Consider the following 20770-nt stretch of genomic DNA (forward strand, 5'->3'; position numbering starts at 1 on the left):
AGGGAAGGACCCAAAACAACCACGTTTATTATAGAGGGGAAACAAAAAGCCCGGCCCCGAATCCCGGATCTCGGGGTCTTTATCCGGCGCCTCCCTCGTCTCGGAGGTGTCGGACCTGGCGGGGGCCCCGGGCCGGGCGACGAGGGGCCAGCCCCAGCCACCCGTGCCGGTGCCGGAGGGACGTTCCCGAGCCTAGGGATGGCCGCATCCCTGCGGCCGCCGGTGCCCTGGGCCAGCCAGGCCGCGTGTGCCGTGGGGACCGGCCGCTGCGGCGTCCTGGCATCCCGGGCTGGAGGAGCCAGGAGCGGGGGGGGGGGCGATGCCGCCCGGCATCGCTTACACTTGTGTGACGATCTCGCCGTTCTCAGGCAGGTAGAGCTGCGCGGGCAGCCCGTCCGGGGAGCGCTTCAGCGCCTGCGTCTGGAACACCTGCGGGGAGACGAGGGGCGGCGGGTGCCGGGTGCCGGGGCAAGGCGAAACGCCCCAAATCCAACCCTGGCCTGGAGGGGAGGGGGGGGGAGCACCCCGGGGTGCAGGGAGAGGCAGGGGCCGGCACGGAGGCAGCGGCGGTGGCAGGTCCCAGCCTGCATCGCGTGGGCCTCGGTGCTGCGCCGCGGGCGCCGAGCCGTCCCGGCATGCCGGAGCGGATGTGGCCAGGCGGGGAGGCCGCTTGCGCAAGCGCATCCCGGCGGGACCCCCACCCTCCCCGGCATCGGGGTCCGGAGGGGAGCGAGCGCGTCCTCCTCCGAAACGCCGTGCCAGGACCCTCCTGCCCGGAGCGACCCCGGTCCTGCCCAGAGTGTCCTCGGTTCTGCCCCAGAGACCCTCGTGGGACCCTGGACTTGCCCACAGGGACCCTGGTGAGGCCCCAGTCCTGTCCCAAGGACCCACACGGGATGCTGCTCCTGCCCCAGGGACCTTCATGAGACCCTGGTCCTGCCCGGAGACCTTCATGGGAACCTGGTCTTGCCCCAGGGACCTGCCCAGAGACCCTCATGGGATCCCACTGCTGCCCCAAGGACCCTCATGGGACCCCAGTTCTGCCTGGGGACCATCATGAGACTCTGGTCCTGCACCAGGACCCTTCATGGGACCCCAATCCTGCCCCAGGGACCTTCATAGGACCCCAGTCCTGCCCCAAGGACCTTCATAGGACCCTTGTCCTGCCCCAGGGACCCTCATGGGACCCTGATCCTGCCCCAAGGACCCTCATGGGACCCTGATCCTGCCCCAGGGACCTTCATGGGACCCCGATCCTGCCCTGGGGACCTTCATGGGATCCCACTGCTGCCCCAAGGATCCTCATGGGACCCCGATCCTGCCCCAAGGACCCTCATGGGACCCCAATCCTACCCTGGGGACCTTCATGGGACCTTGATCCTGCCCCAAGGACCCTCATGGGACCCTCATCCTGCCCCAAGGACCCTGATCCTGCCCCAAGGACCCTCATGGGACCCTAATCCTACCCTGGGGACCTTTATGGGACCCTTGTCCTGCCCCAAGGAACCTCATGGGACCCTTGTCCTGCCCCAAGGAACCTCATGGGACCCTTGTCCTGCCCCAAGGACCTTCATAGGACCCCAATCCTGCCCCGGGGACCTTTATGGGACCCTCATCCTGCCCCAGGGACCCTCATGGGACCCCAATCCTGCCCCAGGGACCTTCATGGGACCCTCATCCTGCCCCAAGGACCCTCATGGCACCCTCATCCTGCCCCAGGAACCTTCATAGGACCCTCATCCTGCCCCAAGGACCCTCATGGGACCCCAATCCTGCCCCAGAAACCCTCATGGGACCCCCATCCTACCCTGGGGACCTTCATGGGACCCCGATCCTGCCCCAGGAGCCCTCATGGGACCCCGATCCTGCCCTGCTGGCCACGGCGCACCGTACCTGAGTCCGGGGCTGGCTCCCACGCACCGGGTACATCTCGCGGCCGGGCCCGCCGCGGCCCCGTAGAGCGCCCTGGCGGTCGAGCGAGTGGGGCCGGGCGCCGCGCAGCCGGGCGCGCTGGTGCCACGACTGCAGCTCCTCCGACACGGCCGCCTTGGAGAGGCCGCGGCCGGTGCCCGGCGCGTAGTCCTTGAGCGAGGGCGTGCGCACGATGCGGCTGTGCGACGGCACCAGGCGCTGGTAGCGCAGCGGGGCCAGATCCTGCTCGTAGCGGAAAGCGCCCGGCAGCCGCGGGGCGCCCCGGGAGCAGCAGGCAGCGCGGGGCAGCTCGGCGGCCGGCGGCCGGCGGCAGGAGCCGGCAGGGCTGCCTCCACCGTCGCCGCCTCCGGGAGAGGCGGTGTGGGAGATGCCGGAGCCGTCCGAATTGCTGTCGTCGGAGCCGGAGCGGTACGTGGGGCCGGACGGCGGGAAGCAGTACGCCGGCACGGTGACGGTGTAGCAGGTGGGGCGGCGGCGGGGCAAAGCGCCGCGGCCCCGGGGCTCGGCGGGTTCCCAGCACCCGTCCGCCCTGGGCGAGAAGCCGCGCGGCGCCGGATCAACCGCCTCGCCACCGAAAATCCGGGCGAAGCCCATCGCCAAAGCCCCCGCCGGCAGCCCGCGCTCGTACCTCGGGGACGGGCACTGTCCTCGCCGGCCCGGCAGCTCCGGCGTGCTGGGGGCGCTGGAGCCCAGCCGCCGGCACAGCACCAGGCTCCGCACGGGCACCGAGTGGTAGGGGGGCATCTCGCCGGGCCGGGGCGGCCGGGGCGCCGGCGAGTCCGCCACGTCGCCGCTGCGGGGGAACGGGTGAGCCGGGGATGGCGGGCGACCGGGCAGAGCTGCCGCCGCGGTGGCGCCCAGTTTCCCCCTACCTGGCGTCGGCTCCGGGCTTCCCGGCTTTCTCGTAGGGTTGGTCCAGGCTGGTCTCCTTCCAGGAGCGGGCGGGCGAGTGTGGGCGACCCTCGGTGGCGGTGGCTCGGTCCGGGGCTGGCGGAATGGGCCGGGGCGGCGAGGTCTCCTCTGCGGGGCACGGGGAGGCATGAGGGTGGCAGGGTGCCGGGGGGCAGCCCATCCCCGCGGCCCCCTTACCCTCCTCCGGCAGCACGGCGTCCGACAGGGAGCTCTCGTCCGAGGCGCTCGGCTCTGCGGGGATGACGGCGGACGGGCTGAGCGCGGTGCCCGCCGGCGAGCTCGGCCCGCGCGCCCTGCCTGCCCCGACACGCGCTGCCGCCGCCGCCACAGCAATACCGGCCAGGCCGGCTCTGCCGAGTGTCCGTGCCCGCCGCTCCGGGCAGCTCCCGGCCTGGGCGCGTTGTCGCAGCCGCAGCGGAGGGGAGCAGGGAGGTGCCCTCCACGCCACGTCCCCCTGCGGCCCCATGGCCCGTCCGCGTGTTGGCACGTGCCAAGCGGTGATTTGGGGGTGGCGCGACCTGCGGCCGCAGGGACTCTAGGAAAAGCCGCCTGGGCCAAGCGCTCTCCGGTGCAAGCAGGAGGCCTGGGCTGTGCCCTGGCACGGCGTCATGCCCTGGGGACACCCGACAGGGTGCATTCACCCGGGGCGTCCCAGGTGCATTCACCCAGGAGGGTGCATCGGGGTGCATTCACCCAGGGCGTCCCGGGGTGCACTCATCTGGGAGGGTGCATTGGGGTGCTCTCACCCGGGATGGTGCATTGGGGTGCATTCACCCAGCCATCCCGGGGTGCACCCATTTGGGAGTGTGCATCGGGGTGCTCTCACCCGGGATGGTGCATCGGGGTGCATTCACCCAGCCATCCCGGGGTGCACCCGTCTGGGAGGGTGCATCAGGGTGCTCTCACCCAGGATGGTGCATCGGGGTGCATTCATCCAGGAGGGTGCATTGGGGTGCATTCACCCAGGGTGTCCCAGGGCGCATTCACCCAGGAGGGTGCATCAGGGTGCATTCACCCAGGGCGTCCCGGGGTGCACCCATCTGGGAGGGTGCATTGGGGTGCTCTCACCCAGGAGGGTGCATCGGGGTGCATTCACCCAGCCATCCCGGGGTGCACCCATCTGGGAGGGTGCTTTGGGGTGCTCTCACCCAGGATGGTGCATCAGAGCACATTCACCCAGGGCGTCCCAGGTGCCTTCCCGGCGAACAGCATATCGGGCGCAGTCCCCAGGGACAACCCCTCACCGCTGAGCGCCCCGACCTCGAGCGGCCACCCAAGGGGCCACCCCCTGCCACCAGCAGGGCTGGCAACCCTGGAGCTGCCACCGGCCGGGCTCGGACGTCGCGCGAGCGCCGGGGCGCGGGCTCACCCTCGGCGGTGGGGTCGCCACTGCCGCTGGCGGGCAGGGGCCGGCGGCCGGCCAGGAGGCGACACTCGTTCAGGGTGTTCTCCAGCTCCTTCAGCTTCCTCTCCTCCTTCAGCGCCGCGCTCTTCCTCCGCTTGCGCAGCTGCTTGCTGATGTTCTCCTCCCGGTAGAGGCGGTGGGCGGCCTTGGCGATCTGCAGCTGCAGCGCCAGGTCCCGCTCCAGGGTGCTCAGCGGGTCCTGGGGACGGAGACGGGAAGGGGGGGGACATGCTCGGCACCCGCCGCCCCAAACCGCACCGGGATGCCCTGCACGGGATGGGGTGGGGGGAGCGGGTTGCATTTGCGGGCGAGATTGGGGGGGAGGCATCACGCTGCCTCCAAGGTGCCGCTTGGCTGCGCCCCTGGGGTGGGGACGCCCCGGGGGGTGGCGGGGGGGGGCAGATTTTTTAGCAGGGCCAAAGCAAAGTGAGGTTTGGGGGGGGGGTTCCTCACCGCCCCGCGGAGGACGAGGGTCTCATCCAGCTTGAAGGCGGCGCCGATCCTCCGCCGCACCTTGGGGGGCTTCTCGCCGGCTTTCAGGGGGAACTCGCGGGGCAATGTCCCCGTCAGCTCCTGGCGGAGGGAGAAGCGGGGGGGGGGGGGGACAGGGCACCAGGAGGCTGAGCGACGCAAGGTCCAGGGGGGTCGGGGGGGGGGGGGCGCAGCCGCCCGCCGGGCTCACCGCCTCGCGGAGGCACAGGCGCCGCAGCTCCTGCACGCACGCCTCCAGCCGGGCCTCCAGCTCCCGCTGCTGCTTGCGCACCGCCTGCGTCAGGTCCTTGAGGGGCGACACGGGGCTGTCGGGGCCTGTGGGCGAAATTGGGGGGGGGGGGTGAGACACGGTCCCCCCCCCCAAAACCCCGTGCCTCAGTTTCCCCTCGGAGCGAGCAGCGGGGGGGCGGCGGGCGCGCGCCCGCGGGGTTTGCACGCCGAGAGCCGGCCCCGAGCCCGGCGCGGCTGTGAAAAGCTGTGATTTTTTCCCGCGAGGAGGAAGAGGAGGAGGAGGGCGAAGGCCAGCCGGGAGGTGGAGGTGGGGGGAGGTTTTGCTCTGACTCAGCCGGCCCCGGAGCGAAACCCGGCTGAGTCAAACACGGTGCCGGGACCTGGCGGTGGCGGTGACGGCGCGGCCGTGCCCTCGGCGTGCGGGAGCCCCGCGGCGCGGGAACGTCCCCCCCACTGCTTTGCCCCGACCTGGGCAATCCCGCTTTTCCCAATGGCTTTTTTTTGCATTTTCCCACAGGGCCCGGGGCCGGCTCCTTGTCTCGACCTGCGCGCGGGGTGGGGAGGCCGGCGGCGCCGGCGCGGCTCGAGCCTCCGCGCCGGGAAAGGCTGGCAGCGAGGGGAAGGGCTCACCCGAGTGCAGCATGATGCCGCTGTCCGTGTCGCTCGCCTCCTCCATGCCCGGGCCCGGGGGCACCTGCGCGGGAACGCCGAGACCATCAGCCCGCCTTGCACGCGCGTGTGCAAGCCCCTGTGCACCCGGCATGCTGACTCGCATGCGTGTGTGCAACCCTCCATGCACCCGGCGTGCCCAGACTCACCCACGCGTGTGCAACACCCCCACGCACCTGCCGTGCCAGCCTTGCACACGCGTGTGCAACCCCCCGTGCACCCTTAGCCCCTCGCCGGCAGCAGCTCTCCGGGGCCGGAGGCCAAGTTTGCTCCTGGCGGAGCAGCCGGGCCCCACCGTGCCTCAGTTTCCCTCTGCGGGACCCCCCCACCCCGTGCACCCTGTTTATCCGTGGCGACCCACGGCTTGGCCTTTTCCCGGCCGGACCTGGTGTCCCGCGAGGCCGCCGAGCCCCCTCCCGCCCGCGGCAGCAGGCGAGCGGCGCGTCGTTGCCGGAGGGGGGAGGAAGGCGAGTCCGTGTTTGCTTTGCCTGCTCCTAGGGCCTACGATAAACAAAGGTGTGCAAAGGCAGCCTTCGCCCCGGCGCGGCCCGGGGGCGCCCACGGCAGGGCGCATCCACCTGGGAAAGGGGGTCCCGCAGGCGCCGGGGCCCGGCAGACGTGCGCGAAGCCGTTCCCGGCCGGGCTGGTTTTGCTGGGCGCCTCTCCCAGTTTTTATTTCGTTTCTGCCCGGGGTTCGCGCGGGCGCTCGGCTGCCTCCCGCGCGGAGGGCGAGGTGTTTTCCCAGCAGCGGTACGTGGGAAAGCTGCTTCCCCCCGGGGACGCCCCGTTTCCCGCAGGGGCCCCCGGGGCGAGGGTGGAGGAGCTGCCGCAGCGCTCGGCCTCGCCGCGGCTCCCGGCCCCATGCGCAACGCTGCCGCCTGGGAACGCGCGAGCCGGAGGGCAGCGTCGGGCAGACAGCAGGTCCGCCAGGCTGCCTGGGGACTCGAGGCACCTCGTTTCTCCTGCGGGACCTCCAAAAATCCCGGCGGTGGAAGTACCTGAAGCTCCTCGAGCGCGGGAGGGCAAAAGCCCAGCCGGGCCGCTTCACCCTCCGCTTCGCCCCCTCTCTTCGGAGCTGAACTCGTGGCAGTGGGGTGCGAGACGCTCCGGTTTCCCCAGCGCGGCCCTCGGGGTGGCGGCGGCGGCGGCACCCAGCTGCAGCGGCTCGCGGGGTGACGGCGTTCTCTCTCTCCTCCTGGCGAGAGGCCGGCCCTCGTCTCCGCCTGGGAGATCGGAGGGAAGGAGAGGCAGCGTCACCCCCGCGCCGGCGGCCAAAATCGCCGCCGGGTTCGCCGCCGCTCAGCCCACGCACCCCGGCCCGGCAGCTCTCCGAGTCCTCCGCGGCGCTCGGTGCAGGCCGCGTCCCGGTTTCTCCGGTCGGCACCGCCGGCACGGCACGGCACGGCCGCTCTCCCGGTTGGGTTCGGAGACCCCACACCGGTTCCGGGGCGGTTCTGCAGCGCCCGGCACCCCCCCGGCACAGGGCCGGGCAGGCGATGCCTCACCTGGGGCTGCCGGCTCGGCCGGGCGCCTCCCGCTGCCGCCGCTCCCTGGCTCTGCCTGCTCCTGGGAAAGCAGGCGACTTGTTTTGACTTGACTCGGAGGGGAGGAGCAGGTGAGCAACACCTTCCCGGCCGGATCCCTCCCGAGCCGGCCTGCCGAGCTGCCAGGCCCGCGCCACCTCCCTGCCCACCCCGGGCTGCCAGGGGCCAGGGCCACGCGGCCACCACGCGCTCCCGCCCTTCGCCCCGATGCGCAGTCGGGGGGCACAGCGTGGCACGGCACAGCACGGCACAGCACAGCGTGGAACGGCGCTGCACGGCACGGCGTGGCACAGCCTGCCATGGGACTGCATGGCACAGCACGGCAAGGCATTGCACAGCATGGCATGGGATTGCATGGCATGGCACGGCACAGCATGGCATGGCACGGCACAGCACAGCATAGCACAGCATGGCATGGGATTGCATGGCACGGCACGGCACAGCATGGCATGGCACAGCATAGAACAGCATAGCACAGCATGGCATGGTACTGCATGGCACGGCACGGCACAGCATGGCATGGCACGGCATGGCACCGCACAGCACGGCACGGCATGGCACAGCATTGCAAGGCACAGCACGGCATGGCATGGCATAACATGGCCTGGGCACGGCACGGCACAGCACAGCACGCTGGACACTTGCCATCCCCACGGCTCACCGCTCGGATCTCGGCATCCGCTCCTCCCTGGCAAGGAGCAGGGAGCCGCAAAGCCGGGCAGCGACCAGGCACGGTCCAGCTCCAGCTCCGGCTCCGGCTCTGGCTCCGGCTCCGGCTCCAGCTCCCTTTTGGCACCAGCGAGTGCCGCCAGCCCCAATGCAGCCACAGCAGCCAGGAGGCCAGGTGAGGGCCATCATCTTCCCAAAACACTCCTCGATGCGGTGCCGCAGCCAGGCCAAGCGCAGCCACCCTGCGCCATGGCCCTGCACTCACCGCAGCCCCGCGGGGATCCCCTCCGGAGCCGGCATCCCCAAAACGCTCCGGCGCAGGGCAGTGACACATCTGGGTGCCCGCACTGTCATCACAGTCCAGGTGGCGAGGGCGGTGGGCAGCGGGTGGAGGGGACAGGCGACGCCGGGCGGGTACCCTCATCTTCATCGCGACGAAGCAAGGGCTGAGGCACGGCCGGGACAGGCACCAGCAGAGTCCGGGCTGCTGGTGTCACACGGAGAGGAAAAGGGGCCGGGAAAAGGGAAAGAAGGACCAGGAGAAGGGGGCAGGCAAGCGCTGCCGGCTCTGCCCGGGGGCCGTGGGAACAGCGCTGCCGCGGGCTCGCAGCCGACGCGGGATGAATCATGGCAGGCTGCTGCGGTCGCGCTGGCCCCATCCTGTGCCGCCGGGAGCTGGGGCAGGTGATGGAAAGTCTGCCTCAGCCCGGCTTGCCGCCGACACCGCCGGCCCGGGGAGGCCCCGCACGCGACCACAGGCACCCCAGCACGGCGGCCGGTGCATCCGCAACGCCGGGGAGGGATCCTCTGGGCTGGGGGTGGGCACGGCCAGGAGGGCAGCGAGGAGCATGATGCCGGCTCTGGGGAAAGCCGTGGGGGCCTCCCGGCATCGCTGCTGCCCACAGAGGAGGAGGAGGAGGAGGAGGGAGGTTCTTCTCCGGCTGAGCCCGTGTGACTGGGGCCTGCTCCAACATGCTGGCGGTTCGTGGGCGCGACGCCGGGGGCAGTGAGCTCTGTGGTGCCATGGGGGCTGGCGGGTGCCCCGGGAACCGGCTGCTCCAAGGGCAGCCCCAGGCACTGCTGGGGAGCTGGGCTGCTTCTGCCCGGGGCCACCTCGCAGCTCCCAGCGTCATGCGGGCAGGGTGCAGGTAGGGGGTACAGGCAGGCAAGGGTGCAGGTTGGATGCAGGAAGGGGTGCAGATGGGAGGTGCACGGGCAGGGCTGCAGGTAAGGGGGTGCAGGCAGGAGAGGTGTGGGCAGGAGAACTACAGGAGGTGCAGGCAGGAAAGGGTGCAGGCAGGGTGCAGGTATGGGGTGCAGGCAGGAGAGGTGCAGGTAAGGGGGTGCAGGCAGGGGTGCAGGCAGAGGTGCAGGCAGGGGATGGTGCAGGCAGGGTGCAGGTAAGGGGTGCAGGCAGGAGAGGTGCAGGTAAGGGGGCGCAGGCAGAGGTGCAGGCAGGGGAGGTGTGAGCAGGAGAGCTACAGGAGGTGCAGGCAGGAGAGGGTGCAGGCAGGGTGCAGGCAGGGCAGGTAAGGGGTGCAGGCAGTTAAAGGTACACATTGGATGCAGGCAGGGTGCAGATAGGAGGTGCAGGCAGGGTTGCAGGTAAGGGGGTACAGGCAGGAGAGGGTGCAGGCAGGGGAAGGGCAGGCAGGGGTGCAAGCAAGGCTGCAGACAGGGGAAATGGGTACAGGCAGGGTGCAGGCAAGGGTGCAAACAGAGAACATGCAGGTGGGACAGGATGCAGGCAGGGTGCAGGCAGGAGAGGTGCCCTGCAAATCCACGTTTTCTTATCCGCTTGCTGCTTTGAGACACCAGTGAATCCTTCAGGAACCGTATAGCAATCCCCTGGTCCTTCCCGGACCCGAACACCAGGCGCACGGCTCTCCGGGCCCCGCGAGGCCGGGGTGCCCCCACCGAGCCTTGCTGCAGGTAACACCCCGGGGCACGGCCGCGCGCGGGGTTGGGGATGAGGAGGCAACGGGGAAGGAAACGGGCAGCCGAGGCCAGCCGGAGGGTGAGTATTTAGCGCCCATCGCCTGCCTGTGGGAGAGTCACCTGGGGCCGTTGGTGCGGCCGGGGCTGGCACGCATCTGCCTGGGTTTCTGATGTGGGGGGAGTCGTTTCTGTTTGTTTTTAACTCAAACGTAGAGTTCAGAAACCAAACCGCGGGTGCTTTCTCCCCGCTGGGGAGGCGGCACGGCACGGCCCTGCCTGGCCGGCGCCGGTGGCCGCACGCAGAGCGTCCTTGTGCCCCACTGGGTTTTTCCACCCCTGATGGCACAGACCAGGGGAAAACCACCTTAAACAGCAGAAATGCACCCAGAAAGTGTGGTCAGAGGGGAAAGCACGGTGCAGGATGGCCCCAGCGTGCAGTCAGGGCTTGTCCCCTCCCGAGGTCTGGGGAGACCCACGCCGCTCTCCGTCTTGGTCAGTAAATGTAGGCCAGCAGTGACACTTGTCCTGGGTGCACGGTGGCATTTCCAAGGGTGTCTCGTGGATGTCGATATTTTATTGGTATGATGATCGATATTTTATTCCCCTTCGAGCAACCCTGCAGGGGGCAAGGCAGGAAATCCCGGCAGTGCGGGGCCTCACGTAGAAAGAAAGTAAATGTGAAGAAAAATGGTTTAGAGCCGTTCAAGCAGGGGAAAACTCAGGGCGAGAAGGCAAGGAAAATGCTTGAGGCCTTGGTGCTGCTGCCTTCCCCATCAATGCCCACGCTCAAGGCCAACGGGGAGGTGCTGGGGGACGCACCGGCTCCGCCGCATCCCCTGTACGGGGTGGCCGGACGTCCTGGCTTCCTCCGCGAGTGCGTGTCCCTGAGCACGGGGACCCCCGATGTCCCCCGCGGTCCGTGCACTGGGAAACAGCGGCCTGTTTTGCAAGGCGCGTGCTTTGGAGGCGCGCGTTGGAGGTGGCTCCGTGAAATGGAGGCACGCGTTAGGAGATGGCTGTCCCGCATCGGCCCGGGCGCGGGAAAGCCGTGGCAGAAAGGGCACAGTTGCAGAAAGGCCGTCTCAAAAAGCCCAGAGTAATGGTTTCTAATCGAGTAACGGTGGCTCAAAATTTCCACAAGCAGCCCGGAGCCGGGCTGCCAAGTGCTGCCACCGAAAGCAGCAGTTCGCACAGACATCTGCCCCGGCATCGGCAAAGTTTCTTTGAACCACAGCTGAGCATTAAAACATATTTATTTCACCAGCAGGTTATAAAAATAGCTGTTTATAAGCCTAAAATTACTGCTCAAAGTGGGCACGTAGATTCCTGCTTGCAAACCTATTTCTTTTAACTTGCTAAGCTTATTAAGAGCATTTGATCATATGATTACTTAACCGAGAGAGAGTGCTACAGTTTTGGGTTGTAGGAACACGGTTGCGGTTGTTCTGCCTGTATTATCGATGTGTTTGAGAAGCACAGAAAAATCGCACAGGAGCAGCAATAGCGCTGCAAGACAAGTGCAGCAGCTAGCGGAATCGGTGCAAGGAATTGCACCGTGTGCCAGGGCTGATGCTACCTGCAATGGCTTTGTTTAATCAAGCTCATAATCACACGGTAGGTCTGAAATCACGGCGGCCGTGGAGGGACGGTGCTGGGCGCTGGGAAACCATCACCCTGCGACAAGCCCAGGCGCTTGCTTAAGCTCAGCCTTCCCGAAACGACCTGCTGGTTTGGCCCCCAGCCCTTCCCCTCTTACGCTGCTGGACGGTGCCCCGGCGATGTGGGCGGCTTGGTCCTGACGCCAAAGATGAGGCTGGACTCGGTCACGGAGGACGTTGTGGCCACGTTGCGCCCCTTCGCCGCCGGGGAAAGGCAGAGCACCCGGAGACCCGGGCGCAGCAGCTGGCGCCGGAAGTGGCGATCCATCAAGGTGTAAATGATGGGGTTGATGCAGCTATTCATGAAGGCCAAGCACGTGCTGCTGGAGATGACCCACCTCAAGGCCTCCTCCTCCACCTCGGAGAGGACCAGCATCTCCTTCGCGATGAAGAAGAGCAACACCTTGCAGACATTCAAGGGCAGCCAGGAGCAGATGAAGGCTCCGATGATGGTGAAGATGATCCGGTGGGAGTTCCTCATCCCCTTCCCCAGCCTAATGTGCCTGTGCAGCTGGTAGTAGATGGAGCAGTAGCAGAACAAGATGACCACCAAGGGCAGGATGAAGGTGAGGAAGACCATAGCCAGGCTGAAATCCTCCCCATCCTTGTCCCAACAGTCATCTCCATCTAGCTGCCGGTACTCCAGAGATGGTGCACCCAGGAAGAGGGACACGACCCAGATCAGCCCACAGGTGACAAAGATGTGCCTCTTGGACCCTGTCATCTTGGTGTCCAGCACCTTCCTGATGACCAGGTAGCGCTCCACGCTCAGGGCGGTGAGGAAGAGGATGCTGGAGCAGCGGTTCACGTTGATGGCATAGCTGCTCACCTTGCAAAGCCCTTCCCCAAACTGCCAGCGGTTCCCACAGGCGCCTGCCACGACCCAGAGGGGCAGGGTGCAGACGAAGATCATGTCGGCCACGGCCAGGTTCAACACAAAAGTATCCACCATCCTCTTGTTGCCTCTCTTCTTGGCCATCAGCACAATCACAAAGAGGTTCCCCACGAAGCCAAGGAGGAAGATGAAGGAGTAGAGGATGGGGATAAAGATCGTCATGTAGGACGACTCCCACCTGGAGGAATGCTCCTCTGTCCCCGTGGAGTTGTCCCCCTCTGGGTAATAGTAGTCTGCGGACACCGTGAGGTCCTCGGCTGCTTCGGGACCCATGTCGGCATCCCCAGCGTCTCGCCCCAAGTGCGGGCAGGGACGGCAGCACTCGGCCCCGTGGCACCGTGCCCCCTCCCCGGCTGCCCTGGGTGGTGCTCACCTCGCCCAGTGGTTTGGTTGTTGATCTGTAACCTGCTCAAACGGTTTTGCACTTCCTTTCGTACAGGGGCAAGAGCTGCAGGGTGGAAGGGTGCCGGAGGGTATGAGGTGAGCCGCATTTAATTTTGGAAACAGAAAAACAACAAGAAAAACAAAGAGAGAAAAGAAACCCCCAGAGGAGGGGGGAAGGATGGTCTGGGGGTGGAGAAAGGCTCTTCACCAGCAGGTGAAGGCCAAATGCCCCAGGTGGACCCAAATCCACCCCAACCTAGGTCTCTCCCAGGCCCCATAGGCTCATGGAGGGCTGGAGAAGATGCAGGGAAGTTTGGGGCAGGCAGTGGCTGTTCAATCCCAAGGGATTCCCGGTTTTCTCATTTTGGTGGTGAGATGTGGGGCTGGATGGGCTGCCGGAGCCCACGGCGGTGGGGCCTGCTGGGCTCCCAGGGATGGGCATCACCCTGGCTCCGTTTCTCCCCAAAAGCGCTCATAGGTGCTTGGGCAATTGGCCATACTCAAGCTGTCCGGCCACCTCCCGCTCTGCATCCGCCTTGCAGCTCTCCTTGTCCCAGCGAGCTCAAAATCCTCCCCCCGATCCCTGCCCTGCGCGGCGCATTTACACCGCAAACCAAGGCAAAGCCTCCCCGGCGCGGCCCCGGGCACGTTCGCTCCGAGAAAGCCAGACAAAAGTGTTTATTTGTTTCAAAGAAAAGAGCAAAGCCAGGTGCACAGGCGTGACGGGTTGGAGCGAGGCCGTTGCCCTTTGGGCGCGCGCCGCGAGCCCGAAGCCGCCCCCGGGGTTGCCCCCGGCTCTGCCAGCTCATTACGGTCTCCCGCGTCCCCCGGGCGCTCTTGCTCTCACCGCCTGGAGACGCCGAAAGCGCCATACCCGCAGCCGCCTCTAACCACAAGCCATCCCGGAATGACATGACCACCCTCGCCGGTGGGAAAGCGTTTCCCAGCATCCTGCGCCGGGATGCCGGGGGCTCACGGCGGCAGTGCCACCGGATTGCAGCACGGGAAGCCCTTAGGCACTCGCGGTGCAGGAGGGGCAGGGAGCCGGCGCCCTGCCCGGGCTCTCCCGCCGCGGCCCGGGCCGTGGTCGGCATGCCGGGTGCAGCACCCACGGGCGCCGCGCGCCGGGTGGCAGCCCCCCGGGGTTCATTTTTGGAGGGCGAGAGCGTGCAAATCCCGGCTGGCTGCAGGGCGTGCAACGCTCCATCGCCGTGCTGCGCCCCGGCACTACAACGAACGCCGTGCCGGAGCCGAAACGGGGGGGGGGGGGGGGGGCGAACCCGCAACTTGGCAGGACGGCTGGCGGTCCCCGCGGCGGGGTAAAAATACCCGGGGTTTTTCTAGCCCCGGGGGGGTTTCTGCAGCTCGGCTGGTGCCGGCAGCCGCCGCGGCGGGGCGAGAGGCATGCACCCCCCGCGGGGGCCCTGCTTTTGCTTTCGCTCTCGGGAGGCCGGGGGGCGCGGGACGCCCCCTCCTGCCCCGCGGCCAGTGCCACCGCGCTTACCGATGTCCTTAAGCGACTTAAAGCGTGGACGGTTTATTTATAGGCAGCTAAGCGCAGGCGTGCGGGCAGGGTGCAGCTGCGGGGAGCTAATTCCCCCTCCCCAGGCCGGGGGCAGCCGGTGCCCGGCGCGGCCAGTGGTGCCGCGGCGAGGTCCCGGCGCCGGCCCCGCTCACGTCTGCCTGATGCCCGGCTCCGGTGACAGCTCGATCCTCCGCAGGCTCTCCCGGACTCGGAGGAACTCGGGCCGGCACTCCGGCTCCTGGCCCAGCGCTGCCTCCCGCTCGTGCTGCCGGGAGAGGGGCCGCCGGCGTGAGGGGTGGCCACGGCCCCCAGCCCGGCTCCCTCGGCTGTTCCGCAAACCAGTCTTCCTCGGCCGTTCCCCGGATCCGGCCTCCCTCGGCCATTCCCCAACACGGCCTCCCTCGATTGTCCTCCGACCCGGCCTCCCTCGGCCATTCCCAAGATCCAGCCTCCCTCGGCTGTTCCCCAAATCCAGCCCCCTCGGCCATCCCCTGACCCGGCTTCCCTCGGCCATGCCCTGAGCTGGCCTCCCTCGACCGTTCCCCAACCCAGCCTCCCTCGGCCTTCCCTCAAACCGGCCTCCCTCTGCCAAGCCCCACATCCAGCCTCTCTCGGCCATCCCTGAACGAGCCTCCCTTGGCCGTTCCCCAGATCCAGCTCCCTTGGCCATCCCCCAACCTGGCCTCCCTTGGCCATTTCCCAACCCAGCCTCTCCCAGCCGTTCCTCAAACCAGCCTCCCTCGGCCAAGCCCCACATCCAGCCTCCCTCGGCCGTCCCCTGGATCTGGCCCTGGGACAATGATGAATGGATGAAGGGCCAAAAAAGGTATGGATGGAGGGATGGATGGAGGGGTCTGTGCAAGGGTGAAGGGAGGAAGGACGGCTGAGCTAGAGGAATGGATAGATGGGCGGATGGATGGATGGATGGATGGGAGTGGATGGAGAACGGAGGGATGAAGGAAGGAGGGACAGACAGGCAGGCATGTGGACGGAGGGACGGATGGAGGGGGCAAGAAGGACAGCGCGGACCTCTTCGAGCCTCTGCTGCCGTTTCCTCAGCTGCTGCTCCAAGTTCGTGGTGGGCCCCCGCTGCTCCTCCTGCCGCCGCTGCCTCAGCCGCCGGCTCTCCAGCACCCGTGGGAGCTCGGCCATGTGCCGGGGCAGGATCCCCCTGCGGGGATGGTGGGACTGGTCTCACTGTGGTGGCCGGCCCCACCACCCCGCTGGCCCCACTCAGGGACCGTCCCGTACCCCAGCCCCACATCCTGGCCCCAGCTCCACTTACCTCCCATGAGTGAAGAGCAGCTCCCAGTGCAACTCCCAGTGGCGCCAGGACTCCCGCGCAGGGTTTGGCACCTTCCTCGGCTGGATGAGGCCCTCGGGGCCATCAGCAGCTGGGGCCAGGGTGAGGCCGTGGCTACATCACCCTCTGGGGTGGAAAGCGGGAGTCACCAGGGGACAGGGTCCCTGGGGATGGGGTCACCAGGGCAATGGGGTCACCAGGCGACAGGGCCACCAGGGGATGACATCCCTGGGGACGGGGTCACCAGGGGGACAGGGTCATCAAGGGGATGGGGTCACCAAGGGGACAGGGTCACCAGGGGTACAGGGTCACCAGGAGATGGGGTCACTGACAGAGGAGGTCACTGGGGAACCCCGTCACCAGGGTCACTAGAGGGACAGGGTCACCGGGGATGGGGTCACTAGGGGGACATGGTCACCAAAGGATGGGGTGACCTCCAGGGCACTGCAGGACCAGGGTCAGAGGGGGCTCAGGGCTGCCCCAGGGGACAGGTCCCACTCCAGAGAGCGCCAGTCTCCCCGTGCTGGGACACGCTGTCCCACCCCAGCACAGGGCGCCAGCCCCCTTGTCCCCTGGCTGGCATCTCGGCTGTCACAGCCCAGGTCCCCGTGTGCCACCTACCTCCCAGCGCCCTCCAAACCCCTTCGGGTGCCCTCCAGGTTCCCCTCACCTGGCTCCAGTGTGCTGTCCCTGTCCCCAGGCCACCCTGTGGTCCCCATCGCCCCTTGGGTCCTCATCACCCCTCAGGTCCCCATTGCTCCTCAGGTCCCCATCACTCCTCAGGGTCCCCATTGTCCCTTCAGGTCCCCTTGCCCCGTGGGGTCCCCATGGCCCCTCGGGGTCCCCATAACCCTGCAGGTCTCCATCATCCCTTGGGATCCCCATTGCCCCTCAGGTCCCCACCACCCTTCGGGTCTCCATCACCCCTCATATCCCCATTGTCCCTTGGGTCCCCATTTCCCCCAGGGTCCCCATGGTCTCGCTCCGGCATCCCAATCCCGGGGGAGCCCCACTCCGGGCAGATGGCCTCATGCCGCCCCTCTGCCCGTGCTCCCCTCACCCTTCCCCACATCCACCCCCCACATTAACTCTGGAACCTAAGGATGGCAAGGGGATAGCTGGACTTTGGGCTCCGGGACATCAGTGTGGCACCTGGGGACAGGTCCTGGGGTGGATGGACAGGACCCCCTGTGCTGTCCCCTCCGAGCCCCGGCATGGAGGAGGGTCCCAGGCCGAGCAGTCCCAGGCTGGCGGTGCTGCTCCCCCGCCGACACCTGCCGCCGCAGCACCTGGACCCCTGCTGCCCCCCCGGGTCACCGGGACCCTGCCCTCACTGGGAGCATTGGGGCCACTGGGAGCACTGGGGTCACAGGGCTCCCACTGCTGTCACTGGGATCACTGGTGTCACTGGGCCCCACTGGTGTCACTGATGTCACCAGGCTCTGCTGGTGTCACTGGGCCCCATGTCACTAGTGTTACTGGGACCACTGGGCTCCCGCTGCTGTCACCAGCTCCACCGGTGACACTGTGGTCCCACTGGGTTATGGGGACTGGGCGCACTGGGGGTGGGGGGAGGGGCGCTGCCTGCTGCTGGCCGTTACTGGCCCTTACTGGGGGTGGGTATCCCCTCATAGGCGCTCGATTGAGCACGCCTGCTCCCGCAGGCCGGTGCGACTGCCTTCGCCTTGCGGCTCGGCCCTCGGCTGGCTGTGCCTGGCCAGAGCCATCGGCGCTCGACCGGCCGTGCCTGGAATTTCCGCCGTCGCGTTGGCCGAGGCGGGGCGGGGCCGCGGGGCGGGGGGCGCTGACGGGACCCCGCCGCCGCCATGACCAACGGTGAGGGGCGCCGGACGCCTGGGCCCCGGACGCCTGGATCCTCGGGGGAAGGGGAGGGGGCGCCAGACACTTGGGTCCTGGGGGGGGGGAAGGGGGGCCGGACGCCTGGGCCCCGGACGCCTGGATCCTCGGGGGAAGGGGAGGGGGCGCCAGACACTTGGGTCCTGGGGGGGGGGGAAGGGGGGCCGGACGCCTGGGCCCCGGGGGGGAGGGGGCGCCGGTCGCCTGGGCCCCCCCGGGGAGGGAGGGCTCGGACGCCTGGGCCCCCTAGTTGGGGGGGAGGGGACAGACAGGCCGCTCGGACGCCTGGGACCCTCTGGGCTGGGGCCAGCTCGGACACTGGGGTTGCCCGGGGGGGAGGGGTGGCAAAGCTCGGACGCCTGGGCCCCTGGGGAGGGGAGGAGAAGGGAGGGGAGGGGAGAGAGGCCTCGGACGCCTGGGTCCCCTCCGGGGCGGGGGGAGGTGGAGAAACTGGGACACCTGGGTCCCCCCGGGGAGGAGGCTTCGGACACCTGGGTCCCCTCCGGGCAGGGGAGAAGGGAAGGAGGCCTGGGCTGCCTGGATGCCCCGGGGGAGGGATGGGGGGTGAAACGGGGACACCTGAGTCTCCCTATTGGGGGGGAGGGGAGGCTGGGACATCTGGGTCCCCCCGGGGGGGAGGCCTCGGACGCCTGGGTGCCCCCCGGGGGGGGGGCCCGCTGACGCCCCCCCCCCGCAGTGTACTCGCTGGACGGGCTGCTGGTGTTCGGGCTGCTCTTCGTGTGCACCTGCGCCTACCTGCGGAAGGTGCCGCGCCTCAAGGCCTGGCTGCTGTCGGAGAAGCGCGGCGTCTGGGGCGTCTTCTACAAGGGTGAGCCGGGGGCGCCGGGGAGGACGGGCGGGGGGCCGGCCCCCGTGCGGGGCCCCTCGCGCCCATCCCGCCACCGACACCTCTGCCTCGGCCCTGCAGCCGCCGTCATCGGTACCCGGCTCCACGCTGCTGTGGCCGTGTCCTGCGTCCTCATGGCTTTCTACGTCCTCGTGGTGAAGTGATCCCGGAGCAGCCCGGACACCGTGGTGCGTCATCCGGTACCGATCCTGCCGCCCTCGGCCTCGTCGCCCCGAGTGGGAGCCGCCGCGGCCCGGTGCCGCGCTCAAGCCCGTCTCATCCCCGTTGACGGGGCCCTGCGGCAATGGATGGCACTGGGCCGTGCTTCAGCTCTTGGAAAGGGAATTCCCTGATGGAGCAGCGGGCGAGGGGTTCGGCCCCGCAGCGGGGCCAGAGCCCACCAGGCCCTGCCACTCCTCAAGGAGAGAGAAAACCGTGCCGTGCCCCATGAGCACCTCATGCCGGCCCAGCCGCAGCCCCGCACGGCGCCCTGGCACCTCTGCCGTGCAGGGCCAGGCGGCGAGGAGGGACGCTCTTATTTAAGCTCCAGGAATTCTTCGCTACGCTGGGACCGCGCTGTGTCCCTCGGCGGGGGGGGGGGGACGCGCCCGTCTCCCTCTAGCTGCAGTTTTTTAACCCCCCGTTTATAAACTCTGGACCCCAACGTGCAAATAAAACTGGGGGTTTCCCTGCCGCTGCCGGCGTCTTCCCTGGGGCTCCAGCGCGTCCCCGGGGCGAGGGGCCGGGAACGTCGCCGCACGCAGGCTGGCCGCGGCCCCATCCCGCCCGTGCGCCCGGGGTGAGCGTGCAAGGCCGGGTGTGTGTGCACGCGGACCGGCGTGCTGGGGCAGGGCTTGTGGGCATGCCCCCCCCCCCCCCCGGGGGGCAGGGTACAGCTGAGGTGGGGGGGACACACCAAGGGAGTGAATGTGCGAAGTGAGGGTGCACACATGCACGCCTGGGCTGTGCACATGCGCGTGTGTGCTCACAGCATGGTGTGTAAGGACTGGCTGTGCGTGCCCATGCTCGCAGGCACACGCAGGGGGCTGTTGTGCAAGGGCTGGGGGAGCATGTGGGTGGGTGGGTGTGCAAGGGCGAGGTGTGCACGCGTGCGCGCATCCCCAGGGACGGGTGTATAAGGGCAGGATGTGTGCGTGCATCCCTGGGGTGGGTGTGCGTTTGTGTGTGCACCGCCAGGGGTGGGTGTGCGAGGGCAGGGTGGGTGTCTGTGGGTGCACACCCCTCCCTCGGGCACCCTGGGCATCCCTGCCAAGGGCCGGGTGCGTGTGCGTGTGCGCGCACGCCCGGGGACAGGTGTGCAAGGGCCGCGTGCACGCGCGTGCGTCAGCGCACACGCGCGTGCCCGTGCACCCCCGGGGACAGGTGCGCATGCGTGTGTGCGGCCCCACCATCCGGCGCGCTGGGGCCAGGCGCGCATGCGCGTTGCGGAACCGAGTCCTCCGGCCGCGGGGGGGCGCGCTCGGAGGGGGCGTCGCCTCCGCTTCCCGGCGGGCCCCGGGCGCGCTATAAGAAGGGAGGCGGGGCGGGGCGCGCGCGGAGCGGCGGCGCGGGTGCGTGTGCAAGGGGGGTGCGCTTGCAAGGGGGGGTGTGATTGCGGGGGGGGGTGTGTGCAAGGGGGTGCGTGTGCGGGGGGGGGTGCAAGGGGGGTGCGTGTGCGCGTGCGAGGGCGCCGCTCCCCCTCCCTACACGTTGATCTTATTTGATCGGGGGGGGGGGCCGGCCCCCCCCCCCGGCGTGAGAAGACCCCTCCTGCGAAGCCCCCCCCCGGGGCGCTGTGCAGCGAGACCGCTCCGGCGGCGCGGACGTGATGAGTCGATCAGATAGACGAGGCCGGATCCCCGGGTGCCCCGGGCCCGGCCCCTGAGTACGAGGCGATTCTGATCCGCTCCAGCCGCCGGGGCCTTGCACGGGGCCGTGCAGCGTGCGGGGGCCTTGCACGGGGCCGTGCAACGGGTGAGCTTTGCACAAGGCCCGTGCAAGCTACGTGCGACGCATGTGAGCTTTGCATAAGGCCATGCAAGCTCTATACAGCGTGCAAGCTTTGCATAGGGCCCCGAAAGCCCCACGCAACGTGCAGGAGCTTTGCGCAGGGTCGTGCGCTGAGCGTGAGCCGTGCACAGGGCCGTGTAAGCGCCCCACGGCGCGCATGACGTTTGTATGGGACACGGGGCCTTGCAAGCCCCGTGGGCGCGGTTAGTGTGGGGCCGTGCGACGCGCAGTAGCGTTGCACGGGGCCGCGCGAGCTCTGTGCAGCAGGCGGGAGCTTTGCACGGGGCCACGCGACGTTTGTGCAAGACATGGGGCCGTGCAAGCCGCGCGCAAGCTTGGTGCAAGGCGCGTGAGCCTGGGGTGACGCAGCCTGTGTCCCCCCCCCTCCCCGAGCAGCTCTGTCCTTGGCGCGGGAGCAAGGACGCCAGGTCTGGCCACGCTCAGGCGTTTACTGCGGGCGAGGAGGCTCCTAGCAGGAGAAGAAGCCGCCGTTCTCCTT

The 20770-nt window shown here is 68.6% G+C and overlaps 4 protein-coding genes and 1 non-coding gene across 5 annotated transcripts; 2 read left to right on the forward strand and 3 right to left on the reverse strand.

Annotated features, from left to right (window-relative positions):
- Positions 1-7: 7 nt before the first annotated feature.
- Positions 8-7124, reverse strand: LOC136994186 (innate immunity activator protein-like). Its single transcript, XM_067310508.1, is given in 11 exon segments — positions 8-429; positions 1894-2461; positions 2561-2715; positions 2717-2952; positions 3022-3137; positions 4249-4448; positions 4703-4822; positions 4932-5056; positions 5603-5666; positions 6640-6864; positions 6954-7124. Coding segments are annotated over 9 exon segments (1659 nt in total). The 5' UTR covers positions 5649-5666; positions 6640-6864; positions 6954-7124; the 3' UTR covers positions 8-336.
- A 4344-nt stretch (positions 7125-11468) lies between these two features.
- Positions 11469-13968, reverse strand: GPR25 (G protein-coupled receptor 25). Its single transcript, XM_013951099.2, has one exon. The coding sequence runs from the start codon at positions 12616-12618 to the stop codon at positions 11545-11547; it is 1074 nt and encodes a 357-aa protein (XP_013806553.2). The 5' UTR covers positions 12619-13968; the 3' UTR covers positions 11469-11544.
- Positions 13969-14057: 89 nt separating this feature from the next.
- LOC136994170 (protein FAM107B-like) lies at positions 14058-16442 on the reverse strand. The gene is made up of 4 exons (XM_067310420.1): positions 16228-16442; positions 15540-15671; positions 15284-15425; positions 14058-14519 (listed from the first exon to the last, which is right to left on the reverse strand). Exons 1-4 carry the CDS (start codon positions 16440-16442, stop codon positions 14403-14405), a joined length of 606 nt encoding a protein of 201 aa, XP_067166521.1. The 3' UTR covers positions 14058-14402.
- An 889-nt stretch (positions 16443-17331) lies between these two features.
- Positions 17332-18955, forward strand: TMEM167B (transmembrane protein 167B). The gene is made up of 3 exons (XM_067310516.1): positions 17332-17393; positions 18112-18243; positions 18343-18955. Exons 1-3 carry the CDS (start codon positions 17384-17386, stop codon positions 18423-18425), a joined length of 225 nt encoding a protein of 74 aa, XP_067166617.1. The 5' UTR covers positions 17332-17383; the 3' UTR covers positions 18426-18955.
- Positions 18956-19837: 882 nt separating this feature from the next.
- LOC136994221 (small Cajal body-specific RNA 2) lies at positions 19838-20168 on the forward strand. Its single transcript, XR_010886351.1, has one exon. It is a non-coding gene; the product is annotated as a small Cajal body-specific RNA 2 (non-coding RNA).
- Positions 20169-20770: the final 602 nt, after the last annotated feature.

The sequence above is a fragment of the Apteryx mantelli genome, chromosome 25 (genome assembly GCF_036417845.1).
Source record: "Apteryx mantelli isolate bAptMan1 chromosome 25, bAptMan1.hap1, whole genome shotgun sequence".
NCBI classification, from domain to species: Eukaryota; Metazoa; Chordata; class Aves; order Apterygiformes; family Apterygidae; genus Apteryx; species Apteryx mantelli.